Source organism: Lytechinus pictus, chromosome 6 (assembly GCF_037042905.1).
Source record: "Lytechinus pictus isolate F3 Inbred chromosome 6, Lp3.0, whole genome shotgun sequence".
Lineage (NCBI taxonomy): Eukaryota > Metazoa > Echinodermata > Echinoidea > Temnopleuroida > Toxopneustidae > Lytechinus > Lytechinus pictus.
In genome coordinates, this window is record NC_087250.1 from 3,940,804 (window position 1) to 3,964,000 (window position 23,197).

The 23,197-nt window shown below is 38.1% G+C and overlaps 1 protein-coding gene across 2 annotated transcripts in view; it reads left to right on the top strand.

The window, feature by feature from the left end:
* Positions 1–1,816: 1,816 nt before the first annotated feature.
* The window catches only part of LOC129263556 (synaptojanin-1-like), a 39,717-nt gene continuing 18,336 nt past the window's right edge, over positions 1,817–23,197 (top strand). For both annotated transcript variants that reach the window (XM_064100716.1, XM_064100715.1), the window contains exons 1-14: positions 1,817–2,042; positions 4,522–4,608; positions 5,738–6,008; positions 7,296–7,521; positions 7,973–8,118; positions 8,847–8,943; positions 9,364–9,530; positions 11,970–12,051; positions 12,553–12,705; positions 16,314–16,479; positions 17,234–17,422; positions 18,275–18,377; positions 19,006–19,146; positions 22,425–22,617. In XM_064100716.1, the coding sequence (XP_063956786.1) occupies positions 1,916–2,042; positions 4,522–4,608; positions 5,738–6,008; positions 7,296–7,521; positions 7,973–8,118; positions 8,847–8,943; positions 9,364–9,530; positions 11,970–12,051; positions 12,553–12,705; positions 16,314–16,479; positions 17,234–17,422; positions 18,275–18,377; positions 19,006–19,146; positions 22,425–22,617 (2,148 nt within the window). In that variant the 5' untranslated portion in view covers positions 1,817–1,915. The remainder of the gene's footprint in view (positions 2,043–4,521; positions 4,609–5,737; positions 6,009–7,295; positions 7,522–7,972; positions 8,119–8,846; positions 8,944–9,363; positions 9,531–11,969; positions 12,052–12,552; positions 12,706–16,313; positions 16,480–17,233; positions 17,423–18,274; positions 18,378–19,005; positions 19,147–22,424; positions 22,618–23,197) is intronic.

Sequence of the window (23,197 nt, forward strand, 5' to 3'; positions counted from 1 at the left end):
AGTTTAGCATGTCAAGCAGCCGTTGGAGTGCAACAGGCCCAAGATGTTTCATCTGCTCACAGATCGAGGACATCATCCAATCCAACTGCCTTGCTGATCTTCATTGCTTTGATAGCATTGCACAAGTCGTTCATGTTGAAAGGTCTTGTGAACTCAGATAACTCTTGGCAGGCTGTCCGCACACTTTTAGGTTGGATCTTTGCGGGTGATTATGAGGGTTACCTTGGCTGTTCACTAGAAGCTGGTTGGCCACTTGGCCGGCGGTAACTTGGGACCTAGATTGGGACTTTGTAGAGTCATTCCCAAGGATCCGAATCTGGTGTTTCGGCTGGCCCTGAGTATAGCTTGTAGATTTCTTCAGCAGCTCTAAAAATGTGTCGTAATGAGTAGGGAGTGCAGGGAGGTTCTGAAGATATGTATCCAGATATATGGCAAACTGCTCACAGTTTACTTTCTTCAGGTTGAAAATCTGCAGAAGGGAACTTTGCGAGGAGTGATGTTTACCACGGCATCAGGCCATTTGCAACATTGATATTTATCATATAAAATCAAATTAATTAACCACTACCAAAGCAGCAGCAACAAGAATATCAATGTTTAGTAACCTACGTGTATACTTTGGCGGAAATGAAAGAAAAATCGGACTCTACATATTTTTATTAAAACTTTTCTGGTGTAAAATGAGCCGTTACCATGACAACAGGCCATTTGCAACAATGATATTTATTGATAAAATCAAGCCTTGCCAAGGGAACATCAATTTTTATCATTCTAATGAATTCATGCAGAATAATTACGTAATTTTGGTTTTGTTTTTGGTTTTGGTCATGTAGATTAGTTTGTTTTTACTGTACATCCCACCATTACCTTTTTCAACATGTTATTTTTTACCAAATAAGTTGGTATTTGGTTGCCATGGCAATGGTCTGAGATGGTACTTACATATTTACCAACAAGCATATTTATTTTTAGCAACCTAAACTTAGCGGAAATAAATGAAAAAAATGTGACTCTATATGTTTTTATCAAAATTTGTTTTTTTCTGATAAAAATAAGATGTTACCATGGCAACGGGCCATTTGCAATATTGATATTTATCTTTAAATTCAAGCATTCTCAAGGCAGCATCAATTCCTATCATTCCAATAAACTCATGCATAACACTTACTGTAGTTTTGTTCTAAATGAGTGGTAAAAACCCAACGCATGTAGATTACATGTAGGTTGCTTTTATTGTATTTCTCGCCATTGTCTTTTTTTACCATGTTATTTCTTTTTTTACCAAATTAGGTATTATTTGGTTGCCATGGCAATGGAATGAGAGTGTATTTATACATTTAGCAAAAACCACTCCTATGTTTAACACCCTAATCGCAGGGAAATTAAACAAAACACAGATTCTACAACTTTAAATCAAAATTTTTACTTTTCTGGAGGAAAAATGAGCCGTTACCATGGCAACGGGCCAATTGGAACCATTTTGATGATCTTAAATATTTCTAAATTTCATTTGTATTTAATTGGAACCTTGAAATCAATCTATTGGCTAATCTATATCATGTTTATTTACCATTTACAGGGGAATACATGCTATTTTTGAGAAATTAATCCGTTGCCATGGCAACAGTCGAAGACGGCATTTATAAATTTGGCAACAAGCAGATTCGTATTCAGCACCCTAAAAATAGGGGGATAAGCACAAAAAATCAGATTCTACAGAAAATTTTTGGAATTCTTACTACTTGCCGCCTACTATTAAGGAAATAAAAATTCCTTACGCTCGAGATCCGGGTACCAGTGTGACCCCTCTTTCATCTCTTCGCCATTTACATGTTTTTCCGGTATCCTCCCCTAACGTTAAATAGCGCCGAAACTAAATTATCTTTTACATTTTGGTTAATTATTCCACACAGTCATGGCTACTACGATGGGAAAGTCATTCCGAGTTTATCATAAAGTTGGTCCACCCTATTCTGTGATTCTGGAGGCAAGAAATAAACAAGAAACACTTCTTTTTGAGTCGGAGGCGGTCGCCGTGCTGAGTAAGTATTGAAAATGTTCCAACTGCGGCAGCGACTGAGCGGATCCTGTAAACCTTCTACGCCTTCTACTACGGGCAAAGGTTGAGTCAGATGTTGGTGTGTGCCGCGACTGCGTCTGGGCACTGCTCTGTGACTGTGAGCTGATTGCAATTGCGCGACTGCTTCCTAATTGAATAAGATCTGGGCAAGACTACTTCCAGTAATTAAAAAAAATCTATGGAGAAGGTTTATAGATCTATATCAAGTCATAATACTAAATAGGCCTAAAGGCTAAACAGCTGGCAGCCGTCTGTTTCGAGTCCTGAGTTCTTATTCTTATAAAATCTTAACCTTTTTATTTTTTTTAATAACTCCTCATTAAGACATTATTATGAATATGATCATGATGATGGGGTGACCATAATTTGCGCACATTTGCAAAATTATCATGAAGTGGATTTTCAATAAAAAATTTCTCACAGCTCACACAAAATCAATCAAAATAATAAATTTATACCAAACGGAAGGCAAGATCCCAAAGACAAATTCGCTTGACGGAATCATAAAGTACGTAGGTCAAGGACAAGGGTTTCGGTGGTATCGCGATCTAAAAATTCCATGGCGATCAACTATTGCGCACTCGGCTGACAAAGACAAAGTCAAAGTGTCATAAAAAAGTGTGACCTTAATTTGCGCACGATCGTTTTGCAAGGCTTTAGAAAAGAAATCAAGTAGACAAAGGTAAGATAATTATATCAGATGGAGGTTAAAATGTCATAAAATCGGTTGGTATCACATTTTACTTACTTATTTGGAGACCTCTGCTTGCAAACTGGCGATTTCTTGATGCTGGTTGAGGAGATCGGATTTTCTTGGAGCGGACGCAAAAGTTAACAAAATTTGCCAATGTTTTGCCAATATATTTACAAATATAGCTATTTATATAGGCCTAGAGACCTTTCCTTCAAGAAATTACCATACTGAGTAATTTTAAGCCCTCTTTCTGTTGGTGATATCAGTTTTTCAAGATATTAATTAGATATTGAGATATTCGACCGTGCTCAAAATTAGGTAACGCGCAAATTAAGGTCACACTACCATGTACACACACGGCTCGCTATCGTACAGCCGCCATTACGGACAGTGATTTTCCGTTGGAATAAATGGCCTTTTCCGTTTCAGAAAATCCTAAATTCCATTTCAGAAAACGGAAATTCTGTTTCCCCATAGACTTTGGGCGATTTCAAGTACGGTGTTGGCCTTGGTGTTGAAATTTGGATTGCTGCCCCTACATGTACTATGTAGCTCCAAAACTTATTCAGAGTTTGTAAAACTGATCTCAACAAATAGTGAATGACTTTTTCGAGACCATCTTCATTTTATGTTTTATGTTATTTTTGTGTAAAAAATTACCGAACACCAACACCAGATGGTCAACACTGACCTTGAAATCACCCTTCGTGTTAATGAAAAAGTGATTATTCCGTTTACATAGCGATGTGCAACACTCGCGTTGGTCAAAATTTGTATTTGCCACTGGACATACTAAACAGCGCATTAGAATCCGTTCTAATCGGATCTTTACATGCGTACAAAATATTTTTGACAAACACATTCAACATGAAAACATTTATCCTCACCTTTCAAATTATAAATATTAGCATTAATTACTGTATTTTAGGTTGAATGAAGGTTTATCAATAATTTTGGGATTTTTTCAACATCGTCTTCAGCAGTCAACAATTTTTGCCTATCCATTTTGGATTTCAAGAGTACAGTACAGCGATATTGTGCTGTAACATCACCGAACATAGAGGGCAGCAGTACACGACCGTGTTGCTGCCTTCTACATACGTTGGTTAAAATCAAACAATGTGTGCATGTGACCAACCGGGGGCGTGAGGTACGATCGAGTGCAGTCACGATGTGTGGATTGTCATGAAACATAGCGAAGTGAGATCATGTTTTCAGGCCAGTAAATATTCATAATTTGTTGAGATTTTGGAGTCATTTCTGTTGCTGTTCTGTGCATTTTGAGAAAAAATATATTTTCCATGATTTTCCATTTGCAAAGCCACTTTCCATTTCAAAAGGCTGTTTCCGTGAATTTCGTCAGTTTTCCGCGATCGTGGAAATTCACTGTCCCTACATGATCTACATGTAGGCCAAGTCTCATCGAAAAGAATTTGGTCATACATTTGGCGATTTAAAAAAAAAAGGTTAGAGTAGACTCACTAGATCTAGGTCTAGTCTAGATCTACTTACCGATAATTTGGTTTGGTCGTTCAAAATTTGCCGTCAGCGTAGCTACATAGGGGCAAATCAAATTTTGACATAATCTTACGCCATTATTTTGACCATCTTCTAATTCTGTTCCTACTTCTGAGAAATTCCCAATTTCAACTAGATCTTCCATAATTCATGATATAAGAAAGCTTGCTAAATGTAAGAACAGAGCATTAAATCCCTCAATGAGTTTGTCTTTCTTGTTTTTATACAGGCATTGCTGAAACAGAAAGTTTAAGAAAGCAGTACCAGAAGATGACGGATGCTTACGGGTGTTTAGGTGCTCTCAGACTCAATGTCGGTAAGAATATTACATTATTTTCATATCCCAATGTTGAATTTTATGGGTGACTTGCAAGAAATCCTTAATTTAATACAATCCATAGTTTAATACAATGTAGTTCTTCATAGATAAAGATCAACACAATAGGAGAAGTGGTGTGCATGCAGACTGCAAGGCTCAACCCACTGCACTATATTCATATCAGAGTAGGGGGAACAAACAGATTTAAAAACAGTGCCCTCCCTAATCTTGTATGTGTGCTTAACATATATTACAAATCTTAACTGAAATAATTTGAAAATTCTTTAACGTTTGATATATATACATGCTTAGAAATTGTGAAATCTCTTTAATCACCATTGACTTATTGTGCTTTTAACAGTTTTATTATGAATGATTTTATCAATCTATCATAGGCATTCTCCTTTTATTCATTCATCTTTATCAATAACTTACTGTGCAAATGTATGTGAATAATTTTAATTGTCTCTGTATTTTTTACCATGTATTTTTAATTGATACCCTGTAAAGCATGTGTAATTCAGTTTTTTACTGCGATACATGTCTACTGAATAAACCATTAATGAAAAAAATCCCGGTGTAGTGGTCCACCTACACTCGCCCAATCAGTTATATCAGGAGGAGAGACCTGCGGGTCATAGTGATTCTGTCCATCAACCTTTCGTCTAACAAGCATTTGGTCCAATCATCACTTTGTCCAATCACCATTTCGCCTATGACCATTTCGTCTAATATCCATTTCATTTTCATTCATTTTGCACAATTCAAGACTTAGTCCAATAAGACCAAATGGTATATGAACTTAATGGCTATTGGACCAACTCGTTATTAGACGAAATGGCATTAGACTAAATGAAAGTAGACCATGTGGATATTGGACGAACTGATGATAGACCAAATGATAGTAGACTAGTTGGCAATTGGACGTATTGGCATTACACGAATTGGAAATAAACACTATTTTTCTCTATAAAGCACCTTGAGCATCTACATGTTAATAATTAAGAAAATGTGCCTAGTAGAGAACTATTACTTTTGTCATTCATAATAAAAATCAGATTTGATTATGGACCCAGTCAGTAAGAACCTAAAGATGTATATATGTATTTTTTTTCTGAAACCATAGGTGATGAATCACTGCTATTCTTAGTCCTAGTGACGGGATGCTCATCCGTAGGTAAGGTCCAGGAATCAGAAATCTTCCGCATCACATCCACCCTCTTCATCTCGTTACGGAATAACTCCAGTGACGACGACCGCGTCAGCGAAGTCCGCAAGCTTCTCAACTCGGGCACATTCTATTTCTCGTGGTCGGCATCAACAAAATCGAGGTTCGATCTCAGTCTCTGCGCCCAAAGGCAGAAACAAGATCACGTCACAGACAATAGGTTTTTCTGGTAAGTTTTTGGGAGTAACTAATTCATGAAGCAGATAGTCAGTGAGAGCTGTTATAAGCTACTGAAATCCTGGCATCTGATTGACTCGTATCAAATTAGTAATTTTCACTGCATCACAGATATAGGTAAAGAAATCAGATCTAGATCTGCCATGATATGGTGACAATTTACCCTTCATTAAATACAAAAACTTTTCATGAAATTATTGATTGCTGCAACTTGAGGTCTTTAGCTTTATTCTCTAACTAAGATGAGTTAGGCCCTGTAGAGTACTGAGGTGATGACGTCACAATTTTTTTTTTGTATTTCAGTACTTTACATGCCATATTCTAGTAGAGCATGATGAAAAAACCCCATTTACAAAATTTGGTGAGAATCGGTCCATGGGGGCCTGCGATATGACCTCATGAATACATAATTAGCCCCATTGAAGTCAAATGTGTTATTGGCCTGGTTTCTGACATTTAGAACCAGGCCTATAATACATTGACTTCAATGGGGCTAATTATGTATTCATGAGGTCATATCTTGGGGCACCATGGCACCGATTTCCACCATATTTTGGGTTGTGGGGGGTTTTTCATCATGCTCGACCAAACTGGTGTAAAAAACGCTGAAATGCAAAAAGTGAAAATTGATGACGTCACACTTTTGTCCTCGTATTTCCGTGGTTTCAAGACTTCAAATCTGTACTCCCCATTGAAAACAGCATAAATAATAATAATAATATGAACATTTGTAATGCGCCGGTATCCATCATAAAAAGATGCTCATGGCGCAATAAAGAAAAGAAAAGAAAAGAAAAAGGAAAAGAAAGGAAGGAAGAAAGATAGAAAACCTACTAAAAAGAGGGGTAGAATAACAATTACAAGCTTGCGTGAATAACCAGGTTTTAAGAGAACTTTTGAAAGTGGTGAGACAAGAAATATTGCGGATTTCTATTGGCAGTTTATTCCATAGGAAAGGCCCAGCATGTTGAAATGATCGATAGATGGTGTGCTGGCTCAGTTTGTTGAGCATCTGTCTCACAACCGGGAGGTCGGGAGTTCAAGTCCCTGTCGCATCAAACCATAAGACAGTAAAAGATGGAAGTTGCTGCTACCCTGTTTGGCATTCAATGATTTCAGGGATAGAACAACGTTGATCTGGCGCTGCACAGCGGCTGCTGGGCCCACGATCAATTGGTAAAATAGGATTTTCAGGAGTATTTCTTTTTCAGATTTCTATTTGAAACAATGAAACATGGATTTCATCATTGTCATTTTCCTTTTATTTTTTTCTCCCAAGGAATCGAGCCTTACATCTTCACCTGCAGCGGTTTGATGTGAACTGCTCCGACTGGTTGCTTAAGACCATGTGTGGAGGGGTGGAGGTGCGGACTGTCTACTGCGGTACCAGGCAAGCTAAGGCTTGTATCATCTCGAGGCTAAGCTGCGAAAGGGCTGGTACTCGGTTCAACGTAAGAGGGACCAACGACGATGGCCACGTCGCAAACTTCTGCGAAACAGAGCAGGTAAGTGTGTATCAGGGCTGTTATCGATAACATCTTTATCGCCAGTCTTGTCGATATTCGCTTGTTTTTTACCACTAAGCGATATCGATAACCGCAGTAAATCTGAAAACTCTCTTATGGTAAAATCAGGAAACAGTACGGTGCAAAGTCCTTATGCAGAAATGGGGCTACAGCATAGATAGAGAGACCGCCTGCGAGCGTGGGGAAGATCATATGCAACACCTTTTGGTCTGCCCCCTCCTACCAGAGCCGTGCACTGCCAAAGATATGGAGTGTATTAACCTCAAAGCCAGATCTTTATCCTCCATTGTGCAGGACATGTGTAGTGACCTGAGAAGAAGAGAAAAAAAGAAGAAGAATAATGAAGTGTTTTGGGGGAAAAATGTCAGGGGTCAATGGTAGGTAAAATGCCTCAGGAATGTGAAATATTGTATCTCATTGTTCTGTTCAGGTGATATTCCTTGATAATAAGGTCACATCGTTCATTCAGACGAGAGGGTCCGTACCGTTGTTCTGGGAGCAGCCGGGTATACAGGTGGGAGTTCATAAGGTCAAGATGTCACGAGGCTTTGAGGCATCAGCCCCGGCTTTTGACCGGTGAGTAGTGATATTATATTGCATGGCTCAGAATGGGACAGCAGAAATATTCCAAAGTAGTTTCAAAGTCGTTTTTGGAAATGGTGTCATATAGATTGGGACAATGTTCTGCTTTGAAATAATTATGATAATAATATGCATTTACATGTATATTCATTCGCTATCTACCTAGAAATAATCTATTCCGAGGCGCATTATCATTATTGCCGTGGCTCGAGCTCGAGCTGCCTTTCAGCGCTCAGTGCATACAGGGGATTGATTAATCCTGCCGGGTACCCATTCACCTCACCCTGCTTGAGTGCAACACAATAAGGGTAGATTTCTTGCTGAAGGAAAACACGCCATGGCTGGGATTTGATCCCATGTCCCTCTGATTGAAAGATGAGAGTCTTAACCACTAGACGACAATCCCCTCCCCCCCTCTTCTGAATGAGATATATGTAAAACTTGATTCTGAAGTATAACACTATAGCCCATCCCTATTAGTCTGCAATCACAGACTCATGTTTGACCCTTAAACCAATAACAGGTCTAGAGCAAAGACTAGACTCCAAAGACTCTGTGTGTGTCAAAAAATAATAGAGCCAGCCACAGTGCACAGTGAATCTAGTCTCACTACTTCAGACTCTGTATTATGTACTATGCGAATTGCAAAAACCAAGGGTCTGTGTTTGCAGACTACACCACTATTGACGTCAATTTGTACATTGATTTGTTTATTTCTTCAGTCATCTAACCATGTTGAAGGCTCATTACGGGGATCAAGTCATAGTCAACCTACTCGGAAGCAAAGAAGGAGAGGATATGCTGAGTAAATCATTCCAGGTAAAAAACAAAGTACCACTATTATAGGGTCCGGTTTCACAAAACTTGTTATGTTTACCAGTTTGCAATATCAGTTTAAAGCTACTGAATCATTTGATTTGATAGGTTGATAGTAAACTTGATATAGAAGTTCATATTAGAATGAAATAGGGTTCTGCTGAACATGACTACAGCTGCCGGTATTACCAGTTCTACTTCTTCTCCTAATTCTCCTCCTACTACACCTATTAATACTACTACTACTACTACTACTTCTCCTTTGTCTTATTCTTCCTCCTCTTCCTCTCCTTCCTTCTCTTCTTCTTCTTCTCCTCCTTCTCCTCCTCCTCCTCCTCCCCCTCCTCCTCCTCCCTCCTCATTCTCATTCTCCTTCTTCTACTATATATAACCCTACCTGGTATTCTTCTATTTTCACCATAGAATCATCTAAAAGCCTCATCCCATGTTCAAGATACCCCCCACATACTGTTTGACTATCATCAGATGTGTAAAGGGAAAACAGATAACCTCCACCTCCTCAAGAAAAAGGTGGCCACGGACGTTGACCGATTTGGTTTCTTTTACAGCGAGGGAGAGGAAGTCATACGGTAAGTCTTGTATTCCTCCTGATATTTTAAAAGGGGAATCCAACCCAAATAAAAACTAATTTTTAGAGGAAAAAGAAACAATCAGACAAATTGATAGGTGAACGTTTGAACAATATCGGACACACAATAAGAAAGTTATGAATTTTTTAAAGTTGTAAATATTTGTAATAACTATACTTATGGAGACTTCAAATTGGCCACATATGTGATGTCATAGTGATGTTAAGGGGCTTTCACAATTACTTGTGCGATCGTTTGCGATCACTTGGTCACAATATATGTTACAAAGAATCGCAATGGATATAAGCAGTCGCACCACCAATTGTGAAAGGGGCAAGGACTACTCTTCCATGTACTGCAATATATAAAGTGGCCAATTTATTTTTTTCAAAAGTTTTACTTCATATATATTTTTTTTCATCAGGACATAAAACAATACACTACCTGGGTTATATTTAGATTACTGCCCCAGGGGAATGAGTACTTAGGAGAAAGCCACAAATCCCTTATAATTTAAATATATGGCCTATGGGGAAAGGTGTCCTTGCCCCTTGTCATAATTTACTTACCCTGTTACCAATTGCAAATCTACATAGTCTTAGGGATCTCAATTTGAAAGCAGCAATAGCTTTCTTATTGCTTGCCCGATTTCTTTGAAATTTTCACCATTTTTTTTCTTTCCAATATAACATTTTATGACGAAGGCTGAATTCCCATTCAACTACTTTCATACATGGGGAAAATAATAATTTTATTTAATAGAGAAAAATGAGTTGCCGGACAAAGACAAATATCTTGCAATTCCATCTGCTTTTGTTCGTTTTTTTCTTCTTTAATTTTGTCAAATACCACAATCTCGATGAGTTGTATAAAAACCAAATGAGTCAAGTCTTCATTTATCCATTATACGAACTATCAACCTATCTTCTAGGACCTCTCTTATTCATACTGCATATAAATGATTTTCAAAATTCATCAAACAAATTATCCTTCAATTTCTTTGCTGATGATTCTAGTTTATTTTTTTCACATAGGAATCCTCTAACCCTGATAGAAACAGTGAATTGTGAATTGAAGAATGTTATCTTGTGGGTTCAAGCCAATAAATTATCACTTAATTTTCAAAAGACAAATTATATGCTTTTTAGCAATTCCTAAAAAATGCTGCCTGGCAATGTAATGTTTAATAATGTCTGTCTTGAAAGAGTAACGTCAACTAAATTTCTTGGGTTATTTATTGATGAGAAATTGAACTGGAAACTTCATGTAAATCATCTCTGCAAACTGTTGTAAAAAAATACCGGTGTTATATACAAGTTGAGATCAGTTTTTCCTAAAGAAATTTTATTTATATTATATTCCTCATTAATTGTTCCTTACTTAAACTACGGTGTGCTTGCCTGGGGCAACTCACTTAAAACGCAATTGCAAAAATTATTCATTGTTCAGAAGAGAGCTATTAGAAGTATATGTAATGTCAGTTATCGTGCCCATACAAATGTTTTATTTCATGACAATCACTTTATATAAAAGTGGAAGATATTTACTTTATGCAGCTAGGATCTCTTTTTATGTATGATTTTGATTCAGGAAGTCTCCCTTCAGCCCTGGCACTGATATTTAAGAAAAATAGTCAAGTACACAATTACAATACTAGACAATCTTCCACTCTCCATATATCTCGTGCAAGAACAAAGTTCACTTTGGGCACTCTAGTTTGCACTGGACCCAGGTTTTGGAATGCACTTGGCCCTGACATTACACATGCTGTCAGTTCTACAGTGTTTAAACGAAAATTGAAATCTTATTTACTGAGTAACTATGGAAGTGATTCGTAAAGCCTATTTTTCGTGTGTTATTTATCAGTTAATGCTAAATTATCAATACTTAACATCCCCCCCTTTCCCGGGCCTGGCTGGTCTCTGTCCTCATGTCCCCTTTTTTGTCCCTTTTGTACATAAATGTGTCCCTCTTCTCTCCCCTCCTCTCTCTTTAGTTATCATATTATATTATATTGCCATTTCTTTGTTGTTTATCCAATGTTCTTTGAATTTGTAATGAGGAACCTTAATTTACAAGCATTGCTTCACTTAGGTCTCCTCGTCTTCCTTTAAAATTATTTCTTTTCTGTCTTAAGCTGTATAATGTATTTAAAAACAATGTTTTCTGCATACTCTGTTTTATATATACCTGTTTTATCATGTACTCTGCTCATTGTTTCATACACACTTATATGTTTGTCATGTATTCAAACTCAAAGTTGGAAGACAAATAAAATGAACTTATGAACTTATGAACTTATCAACCCTCGTTGATGCTGTGTTCATTCCATTGCACTTAGCCTAACGGCTTTGTGCAATGGATTGAACAGAGCCCCAACTCAAGTGAGGATAGATCGCATAATGAACTCATGTGCATGCGTCATTTTCTTGACCTCAGACATCAGACGGGAACAATCAGGACAAACTGCCTCGATTGCTTAGACAGGACGAATGCCGTGCAGACCTTCTTCGGACAAGATGTAAGTTTAGGAGGCATTCTTTGGATACATGGATAGAGACATAAATACATATGGGCCCGCGACAGGCGATTTTGGCTGTCATGTGGTGGAAAAAAGAGGTTGTTGAGATATCTCAGAGTTGTGATGCCAAGCTATCAGATGTAATGTATTTTTAAATGGGAAATGGTGGAGGCATGGATTTAGAATGCTTGGAATTGAGGATGATAATAAATAATTGATATGCACAATTTATTTTGTGCTTAATGCAATGTTTCTAAGTGCTCGAGCATTCAAGGAATTCCTTCCTACTGGGTACCCATTTAGCCTACTACACCTTGATGGAGAGTGGCAAATGTAGATAGATGCCTTACTAAAGGACACAGGTGATGTGGTGAGATTTGAACCCCAGACCTTGTAGTTCATCTACTGAGCCACAACACTTCTACTAGAATCCATATTAAAATTCTTTTGTTAAGATTTTTTTTTTTTTCAATTGATTGATTGATTTTGATTATGTTACAGATGCTGGCTAAGCAGTTAGAAGCTCTTGGTGTTACTAGCAAACCTCAGATCATGTCACGATTCTTAGAAACATACAGGACCATATGGGGTTTGAGTGGTGACCATATTAGTAGGATATATGCTGGTACAGGCGCATTAGAAGGCAAGACAACGGTAAGTCAAGAAAAGATGTTACACCAGTCTTAGAAACATACAGGACCATATGGGGTTTGAGTGGTGACCATATTAGTAGGATATTCGCTGGTACAGGCGCGTTAGAAGGCAAGACAACGGTAAGTCAAGAAAAGATGTTACACCAGTCTTAGAAACATACAGGACCATATGGGGTTTGAGTGGTGACCATATTAGTAGGATATTCGCTGGTACAGGCGCTTTAGAAGGCAAGACAACGGTAAGTCAAGAAAAGATGTTACACCAGTCTCAGAAACATACCCGTCCATATGGGGTTTGAGTGGTGACCATATTAGTAGGATATATGCTGGTACAGGTGCGTTAGAAGGCAAGACAACGGTAAGTCAAGAAAAGATGTTACACCAGTCTTAGAAACATACAGGACCATATGGGGTTTGAGTGGTGACCATATTAGTAGGATATGCTGGTACAGGCGCATTATAAGGCAAGACATCGGTAAGTCAAGAACAGATGTTACACCAGTCTTAGAAACATACAGGACCATATGGGGTTTGAGTGGTGACCATATTAGTAGGATATATGCTGGTACAGGTGCGTTAGAAGGCAAGACAACGGTAAGTTGAAAAACAACTTTACACCAGTCTTAGAAACATACTGGACCATATGGGGTTTGAGTGGTGACCATATTAGTAGGATATACGCTGGTACAGGCGCGTTAGAAGGCAAGACAACGGTAAGTCAAGAAAAGATGTTACACCAGTCTTAGAAACATACCAGACCATATGGGGTTTGAGTGGTGACCATTTTAGTAGGATATACGCTGGTACAGGCGCGTTAGAAGGCAAGACAAAGGTAAGTCAAGAAAAGATGTTACACCAGTCTTAGAAACATATCAGACCATATGGGGTTTGAGTGGTGACCATTTTAGTAGGATATACGCTGGTACATGCGCATTAGAATGCAAGACAACGGTAAGTCAAGAAAAGATGTTACACCAGTCTTAGAAACATACAGGACCAGATGGGGTTTGAGTGGTGACCATATTAGTAGGATATATGCTGGTACAGGCGCGTTAGAAGGCAAGACAACGGTAAGTCAAGAAAAGATGTTACACCAGTCTTAGAAACATACAGGACCATATGGGGTTTGAGTGGTGACCATATTAGTAGGATATATGCTGGTACAGGCGCGTTAGAAGGCAAGACAACGGTAAGTCAAGAAAAGATGTTACACCAGTCTTAGAAACATATCAGACCATATGGGGTTTGAGTGGTGACCATATTAGTAGGATATACGCTGGTACATGCGCATTAGAAGGCAAGACAACGGTAAGTCAAGAAAAGATGTTACACCAGTCTTAGAAACATACAGGACCAGATGGGGTTTGAGTGGTGACCATATTAGTAGGATATATGCTGGTACAGGCGCGTTAGAAGGCAAGACAACGGTAAGTCAAGAAAAGATGTTACACCAGTCTTAGAAACATACAGGACCAGATGGGGTTTGAGTGGTGACCATATTAGTAGGATATATGCTGGTACAGGCGCGTTAGAAGGCAAGACAACGGTAAGTCAAGAAAAGATGTTACACCAGTCTTAGAAACATACAGGACCATATGGGGTTTGAGTGGTGACCATATTAGTAGGATATACGCTGGTACAGGCGCATTAGAAGGCAAGACAACGGTAAGTCAAGAAAAGATGTTACACCAGTCTTAGAAACATACCAGACCATATGGGGTTTGAGTGGTGACCATATTAGTAGGATATACGCTGGTACAGGCGCGTTAGAAGGCAAGACAACGGTAAGTTAGGAAAAGATGTTACACCAGTCTTAGAAACATACAGGACCAGATGGGGTTTGAGTGGTGACCATATTAGTAGGATATACGCTGGTACAGGCGCGTTAGAAGGCAAGACAACGGTAAGTCAAGAAAAGATGTTACACCAGTCTTAGAAACATACAGGACCATATGGGGTTTGAGTGGTGACCATATTAGTAGGATATACGCTGGTACAGGCGCATTAGAAGGCAAGACAACGGTAAGTCAAGAAAAGATGTTACACCAGTCTTAGAAACATACCAGACCATATGGGGTTTGAGTGGTGACCATATTAGTAGGATATACGCTGGTACAGGCGCGTTAGAAGGCAAGACAACGGTAAGTTAGGAAAGGATTGTATTCCATCTTTATCTTAATTCCGGGGCCCTGTCTTTCAAAGAGTTACGATTGATCCAATCAATCTCAACTGAATAGAAATCCATCCATACCGTAATTTTTTCTACAGGAAGTTTGTACAATCTCCTTTGTAAACAAAGAGAATCACACTGAATCTTCAAAAGAACGATGATTGTATGAATATACATCGTATCTAGAAAATAGTTTGAACAGATTTGCAATTTAGATGATGACGTTGCTGGCTGTCCATAGTCCTGGTTGATCGGATCAATCGTAACTCTTCGTAAGACGGGCCCTTAACCTGCCAACTGCCCTGATTTGATCAGGATTGTCCTGATTTTCAACTTTCAAAATGGCCCGAAGTCAGGACGTCCTGATTACTGAAATTTAATGTGAGAAAAAAAAATTGTGGAAAAAATCACCATAGACCCATTCATGCTCCAAGTCTTCAATACATCTTTAAATAGCCCAGTCCTTTTAAGGTTAAATGTGCTACAATTCCGAGGGTAAGTGCCTTCTTCACCCCCTGCACAGGGCACTGCCTGCCTTTCCCTGAACCCCGCTGGGGGCTTCGTTGTCCCCTTAGACCTTTACACTAGCCTATCCAGCATCAACTACGACAAAGAAATGTATGGGCCCGTGCACAAGCATAGTAGAGTCACTATTGTCCCCAGACAATTGGGCCCATGAAATGCTTTGTAGGATCTGATGCTGGATACACGCCTGCTCTAGCTATTGGGTTATCCGGATTTTGCAGTTTTAATGTTGGCAGGTATGTAATCCAGGTATAGACCAAGAGAGTTACAATTTTTTGGTTTGGGATATTGAATTAACGATAGCTTTGAACTAGATCCTTTTCCATGAGTTATGGTCCGGGCTGAAAGTATTTATAGCTTAATAGAGTAGAATTCACTGAGCAAAATGCCGAAAATTTCAGTAAAATCGGATAACAAATAACAAAGTTATTGAATTTTAAAGCTTAGCAATATTTTGTGAAAACAGTCGTCATGAAAATTCATTAGGTGGGCTGATGATGTCATATCCCCACTTTCCGTTTTCTTATGTTATTACATAAAATCATAATTTTTTCATTATTTCATACTTGTGTGAATAATAAGTCTCCCTTATGATGAAATAAGTTGCAGCAATAAATATCTAATGCACTAAATCAGTTGCCAATCCAATTTTTCTAGTTCTTGGAGGAAAAAATTTGAATATAATAAAATACAAAAGAACAAGTGGGGATGTGACATCATCAGCCCACCTAATGAATATTCATGACGACTGTTTTCACAAAATATTGCTAAAATTAAAATTCAATAACTTTGTTATTTGTTATCAGATTTTGATGAAATTTTCGGCATTTTGCTCAGTGAATTCTACTCTATTAATTAAGCTATAAATACTTTCAGCCCTGACCATCCCTTTAATCTCTTATGTTCCCTTACAGGCTGGTAAGCTCCGGGACGGTGCAAGATCGGTGACGCGAACCATACAGAACAACTTCTTTGATGGCACAAAGCAAGAATCTATCGATGTTCTTTTACTTGGAAGCTCATTAGTAGGAACCCTGGCGGACAAGGCTAGCTCACTCTTACCTAGCAGTCATTTGCATGGTGAGGCATATTTGTTAGACTTGTGTCTGGGTGTTTTTTTTTTAATATACTGATGCAAGGAAAATAATCTTCTGTGAAGTTAGTAGACAAGGAGCTTGGTTGACAAGGCTAGCCTAGCTCACTCTTACCGCGCAGTCTTTTACATGGTGAGGCATATTTGTTAGACTTGTGTCAGGTTGTTTTTGTAACCTATGCTGCTGTAGTGAAAAGATATTCTGTGAAGTTAGTTGACAAGGAACTTTGTTGACAAGGCTTGCTCACTCTTATCAAGTTGTCATTCATGTGGTAAGATGTCTGTGCAGACTATTGTCTTTTGGTATTCATTAAGAATGATATTCTCAAATGGCATAGCCAAATGATGAAAAGCCTGGCTATTTTGAATAATTTGATGGTGTTCATGATAGATAACAAATAAATAATCATACCAAATCAATTTTCAAATCAATATGATGTGAAGAGTGATGTTTGAATCCTAGCTATGGCATAATTTCTTTCAAGTAAATGGTGAGTTAAATGGATAGCTAGCAGGAATTTATTCCTTGAAATGCTTGTGCACTGGATAAGGCTGCCATGCTAAATCCGATGTAATAATACCAAGTCCTTTAAAAAGCCACATGAACGTTATAAGTGCACTATACAAGTCTTATGTTCTATCATTGTTGTTATCATAAAAAGTGATATGCACTTTAAAGAAATGGCTATCATTTTTAATCCGGTAAGATATTAAAAGCCATTTCTTCTCTCCCTCTTTCAGCTTCACCGCACATTCTGCAAGGTGTGTGTGAGAGGGAGGGGGACTTCACATCGAGCTCGCGTTTCAGGATATGCGTCGGGACGTGGAACGTGAACGGGGGCAAGAACTCGCACAGCATCGCGTTCAAGAATGAATCTCTCGCCAACTGGCTTCTCGACAACCCACAGGTCGTAGAGGAAACGAATCAAGGTGAAAAGCGTGGTGACATGGGCCCTTATTCTGAAGTCGGGTTTAATCTAAACTCTGGTTTAAAGTTGTGGTTTAACTATGGATAGCCAATAGTGGCATAAACCTCTTAACAGCATGATTTCAATGTATTAGCTCACTTTTCTCTCAAATCATTCTAAACTGTTTCGGAAGGATATGTAAGATAGCTTTCTTCGCTATTCACAAGTTAGGAAAGAGCACAGTAAACATAAAGTAATGTCCAATGTAAGGACAATTTTGACATGTTTGGCTTTTCATAATTTTTACACAGAGTTAGATAATGGTCTAAGTTACTTCAGAATACGGGCCATGATGTTTGCTCCTGCTACAATTGTTTCAGGCTTTTTTTATTTCATCAGAGAATAGTATTGGGCATTCAATAGGATACAGATATTCAATGTTTATAAGTGCAATGGTAGACAAATAGCAAACAGGCATGAGTGTGGTGGTACAGGATTTAGCAGGAGGTGAAAGAAAAATGCTCTTTTCAATGAGGCATTAGCCAAGTTGTAAAGAGTTCTCTTTCGTCCATGAAATGCGAAATGTCGTACCATTCGCTATTTGTGTTGTACGATGCCTTGGAAGTTAGCGAAAATATGAAGAAAAATCGAGTTTTTCCCTGCTTAATCTATGATAAAGGAGAAAAAAATATTGAAAGCGAAAAGCAAAATCTCTGAAAATTTTCTTTCACCTAATGCGAAATCTTGCTCCATCGCACTCATGCCTGTTTCGCTATTTGTATACTGATATTGATCAAAAGTGGATATACATATAACTGCTCTTTGGAGCCAAACTCTTCATGTAAATATTTCATTGGTTTGCTTCATCTTTCAGGTTGTTCAGAGATGGGCGTTGACTTCTCTGTTCCGAATGACATCTATGCTATCGGCTTTGAAGAAATGGTGGATCTGAATGCAGGCAATATCATTAGTGCAAGGTGGGTCTTGTGACTTAAAGGGTTACATTACGGTTGTAATTGATTGAACGTCAGTTTTAGATGCCCCAAACAATTTCAAGTCTTGAAATAAGTAGCATTTTCCCACTGCTTTTTGTAAGGAAAGACAGAATTATATTTTCAGTCAGTTTTAGTTTCCCTATTCAATCACAAGCTAGCTGCAAGTTTGCACTATTTCTTTAGAGATTAAGAACAAACACATTTACCTTCTTTAGTCAGTTTTACTTCCAGTAAATGATCACAAGTCTTGAAATTAGGTTGCAGGTTTGCATTATTTCTTGTTCAAAAAGACAGAATTATCTTGTCCGGCGCCACATTAATTTTAGGGTGCAACCTCGAGAGGAATTTCGCATGGACTCTGCTAAAACAACTCGCGATAACTTTGGATTTAAAAGAAAAGCTTTGTGTGTACACTGCAGAATGCCGTGCACACAGTACTATTGTGTGTGTGTGTATGCACAATAGACTTTCTGCATTTCTGTGTGTATTGTTAATCAAATGTGAAATAAGTTGAAGTTGGCATCTGTGGTATGATTCACTAGTTGAACAAAGCAGGCAAAGAATGAAATTCAACAAGAATTGCATTTTTTTTTCTTTCCATTTCTTGTAGTACAACAAACCAAAGAAAATGGGGAGTGGATCTCCAAAAGACGTTATCAAGAGAACACAAATACGTTTTACTGGTGTGTGAACAGCTCGTCGGAGTGTGCCTCTACATCTTCATCCGACCTCAGCACGCACCGTTCATCAGGTAAATTTTATTTTTGAAATATTTTTAATAACTCGTATTTACCCAGAGTAGCAACTTCACATGTTAGCTGATTTTCAAGCAGGCCCTCCATAACCTAATGTGCAATATGCCAGTTTGCAGTTCCATTCTGCGCATGATCAGAAGGTCATTTGTACTAAAGTGACATGGCGGTTTAATATTTAATGAGTTAAGCACCAACTTTGATGTCTTGATTATTCATACATTCTTTTGAATTGGGTTTTTCATTAGATCCACAAAAAATAACAATGCGTCCATTAGCGACTGGTATTTCACAGTCGGCCAAGTGCACATTGATATAACAACATGCTAATGCATTCGTAGCATAAATGCAACAAATACCTTCATAGAGTGTTCATTGTGTGCTATTTTAGTCACCTGGGCCCGTCTTACAAAGAGTTACGATTGATCCATCAGTGTCATAATATTTTCTACAGGAAATTTGCCCAATGTCATTTGTGAACAAAGAGAAGCACAGTGTATTTTCATGAAAACAATGGATGCATCAATATAAATCATAGCTAGAAAATATTTTGAACAAACATGCATCATACATGTTGATGTTGCTGGTCGTCCATACTTGTGATTGATCGGATCAATCGCATCTCTTCATAAGACGGGGCCCTAATCTATGCAATTTCTGCATCCTGCTATGTAAGGCATGCTTACATAATATCTTGCTTTGAAATCTGCCTATCATAATGAAAGAAATGAAAGGTCATTTGACCAAAATTGCCCATGAGGTAACTTCAAACTGGTCTATTATGACACTTCTCCATTCTCAAAATTGTTCATTCACCCCCTCCCCCCCTTGACATTCAAATTGATAGATTTGTAATGCCAGAAGAACTGGCCATGATGTGATTACTCTTTTTTTTTTAAAATCTTGCACATCTTTTTGAGTCCAAATTTGGATACCCTTTTGAGCGGTTCCAAAGTTATGCACTATTTTGTAGTCGTAAATTGGATAAAAAATTGCTCATCATGATGAAAAACCTCCATTTGAGAACACTATACCCCAGTTTTTCTCAATCAATTCTCTTCTCCAAGTACGACAAACCCTACTGCCCCAAGCATGCAATGTAAGTATCAAAACACCTGTTTCTTGACCTCGGTCCGAAGATAACACAACAGCCCGAGCGCGGTCCGTACAGCGAATGCCGCCATTTTTGTCTCGCCTGCATAGCAGAGCGAGACTATAGGCGCCGCTTTTCCGACGGCGGCGGCGTCAACATCAAATCTTAACCTAAGGTTAAGTTTTTGAAATGACATCATAACTTAGAAAGTATATGGACCTAGTTCATGAAACTTGGACATAAGGTTAATCAAGTATTACTGAACATTCTGCTTGAGTTTCAGGTCACATGACTAAGGTCAAAGGTCATTTAGGGTCAATGAACTTAGACCATGTTGGGAGAATTATTTTCAAAATCTTAACCGAAGGTTAAGTTTTTGAAATGACATCATAACTTAGAAAGTATATGGACTTAGTTCATGAAACTTGGGCATAAGGTTAATCAAGTATAAGTGAACATCCTGCTTGAGTTTCAGGTCACATGACCAAGGTCAAAGGTCATTTAGGGTCAATGAACTTTGGTCAAGTTGGGGGTATTTGTTGAATTACTATCATAACTTTGAAAATTTATAGATCTAGTTCATGAAACTTAGACATAAGGTTAATCAAGTATTAGTGAACATCTTTCCTGAGTTTCAGGTCACATGGTCAAGGTCAAAGGTCATTTAGGGTCAATGAACTTTGGCCGTGTTGGGGGTATTTGTTGAATTACCATCCTAACTCTGAAGGTTTATGGATCTAGTTCATAAAACTTGGACATAAGAGTAATCGAGTATCACTGAACATCCTGTACGAGTTTCAGGTCACATGACCATGGTCAAAGGTCATTTAAGGTCAATGAACTTTGGCCGTGTTGGGGGTATTTGTTGAATTACCATCCTAACTCTGAAGTTTATGGATCTATTTCATAAAACTTGGGATATAAGAGTAATCAAGTATGACTAAACATCCCCTGTGAGTTTCAGGTCACAAAACCAAGGTCAAAGGTCAGTTAAGGTCAATAAACTTAGGCCATGTTGGGGTAATTGTTGAATTGCCATCATAACTTTGAAAGTTTATGGATAGAGTGAATGAAATGTGGACATGGGTGTATTTGACAAGTCTTAAGTCACCGTTCAAATGTCATCTATGGTCAATGAACGTGGTATTATGTCATTATATGAATGGTGTTTTTGTGAATGATTATTTTATAGTAGTTTTCAAAGTTAGCACTGCTGCTATATTAAATGCAGGCGAGACTGCCAGAGGCGTTCCACTTGTTTATTCACTTACTTTCCTTATTTCGAGGTTGATTTTCTTCGTTCGAAATTGAAAATGGACTAACATTGAATTTCTGAATACAATATGCCTTTGAAAACGTGATTAAATATCGAATACAATAATTTCATTCCGAAGGTCCTTCTACAGGCAGAGAAGTCTTACGTAATAGCACAGCTGTTGTTTATCATTTCGTCCTTGGCTTTACTGGCCTGTGGAGGTGAAATTGAGACAACGGGGATTACCTGGCCAAGATGGGTTTATTGGGGCTTGGAAATGTTATTGAGAGTTTCAAATGAAAAATGGGGTCTAGAACCGCAGTTTGCAATCCGAACTGCGGTGTCCCCCCAAATGGGGTTTTGACGTAATGTCAGTCGTGATTTCATTGACATATTCAAATTTAGAAATTCACTTCAAATGCGGGGCGTTGTGGTCTAGTGGTTACGAATCTTGTCTTTAAATGAGAGGGACGTGGGTTCGAATCTCAGCCATGGCATATTTTCCTTCAGCAAGAAATTTATCCACATTGTGCTGCACTCAACCCTGGTGAGGTGAATGGGTACCTGGCAGGATTAATTCCTTGAATGCACCAAGCGCCTTAAGCAGCTGGAGCTACAGCCTGGGTAATATATAGTGCACCATTGAATAGGAAACTAGATGAATCGGCGCCTCATAAATGCTAAATATTAGTATTGTTATATCAAATGTGATGGCATTGAATTTATTTCTGCATTCAAATTAAAAACCAGAGAATACAATGCATAACAAACGACATTTAAAAAAATACACACAAACGACTTTACAAAAAGAATTATAACGGAAATTAAGTGGGATCATAGAAAGTTCTTAAAATGCTTTCACAAATGTACATGTATGACGATTGTTTGCCATTGCTGATCAAGATTGCTCATTGTTTACAACAATACAGGGATGTCGCCGTGGACACTGTAAAGACTGGACTCAAGGGGGCAGCAGGCAATAAAGGGGGCGTGGCAATTCGATTTGTCTTCCATGGAACGTCCATGTGCTTCGTATGTGCTCATCTAGCCGCGGGCCAGTCACATATCAAGGATCGGAATGATGATTATGCCGAGATTAGCTCCAAGATTATGTTTCCTATGGTGAGATTGAGTGTTCCAATAATAAAAGAAAAAAGTTTTGTATGTTACTCAGATTAGAGATTTTGATTGACTCAATGCAAGATCTTTTGCATTAGGCCTTTTTCATGAAACTTATTGCAATAACAGTTTATGATAACAGTTTTAAGCTACTACAATAGTTTTATTTGATAGGCTGATAGTGAACTTGTTAGAAAAAAAATGTACATTTGTTATCATAACATACATTTTGAAATGGGACCCAAATTTTTTAAAGCCTTATGATGGTAACCATCAAGGAAAAATTGATAATAATTAGCTGCTAACTTTTGTTACTACAAAGGTAGGTACATACCAAAGTCATGTGAGTTTTGTATTTGATGTCTCCCATGCCAAGAATTTTCTAAAATGAATTTGAACAGAATTGAATAAAGACCACCCATATCTTTGTATATGTAAGTAAGAATTTTGTGCTGATTTATTCTGTTAAAAAGTGCGTAATTGTTGAAAAATAAGCAATGCATTCTTGATGTTTTTTTTCCTAGCAATAATAACGTTAGATCTATATATCCAAAGATATGATTGCAATTAAAGGTTAAAGAAT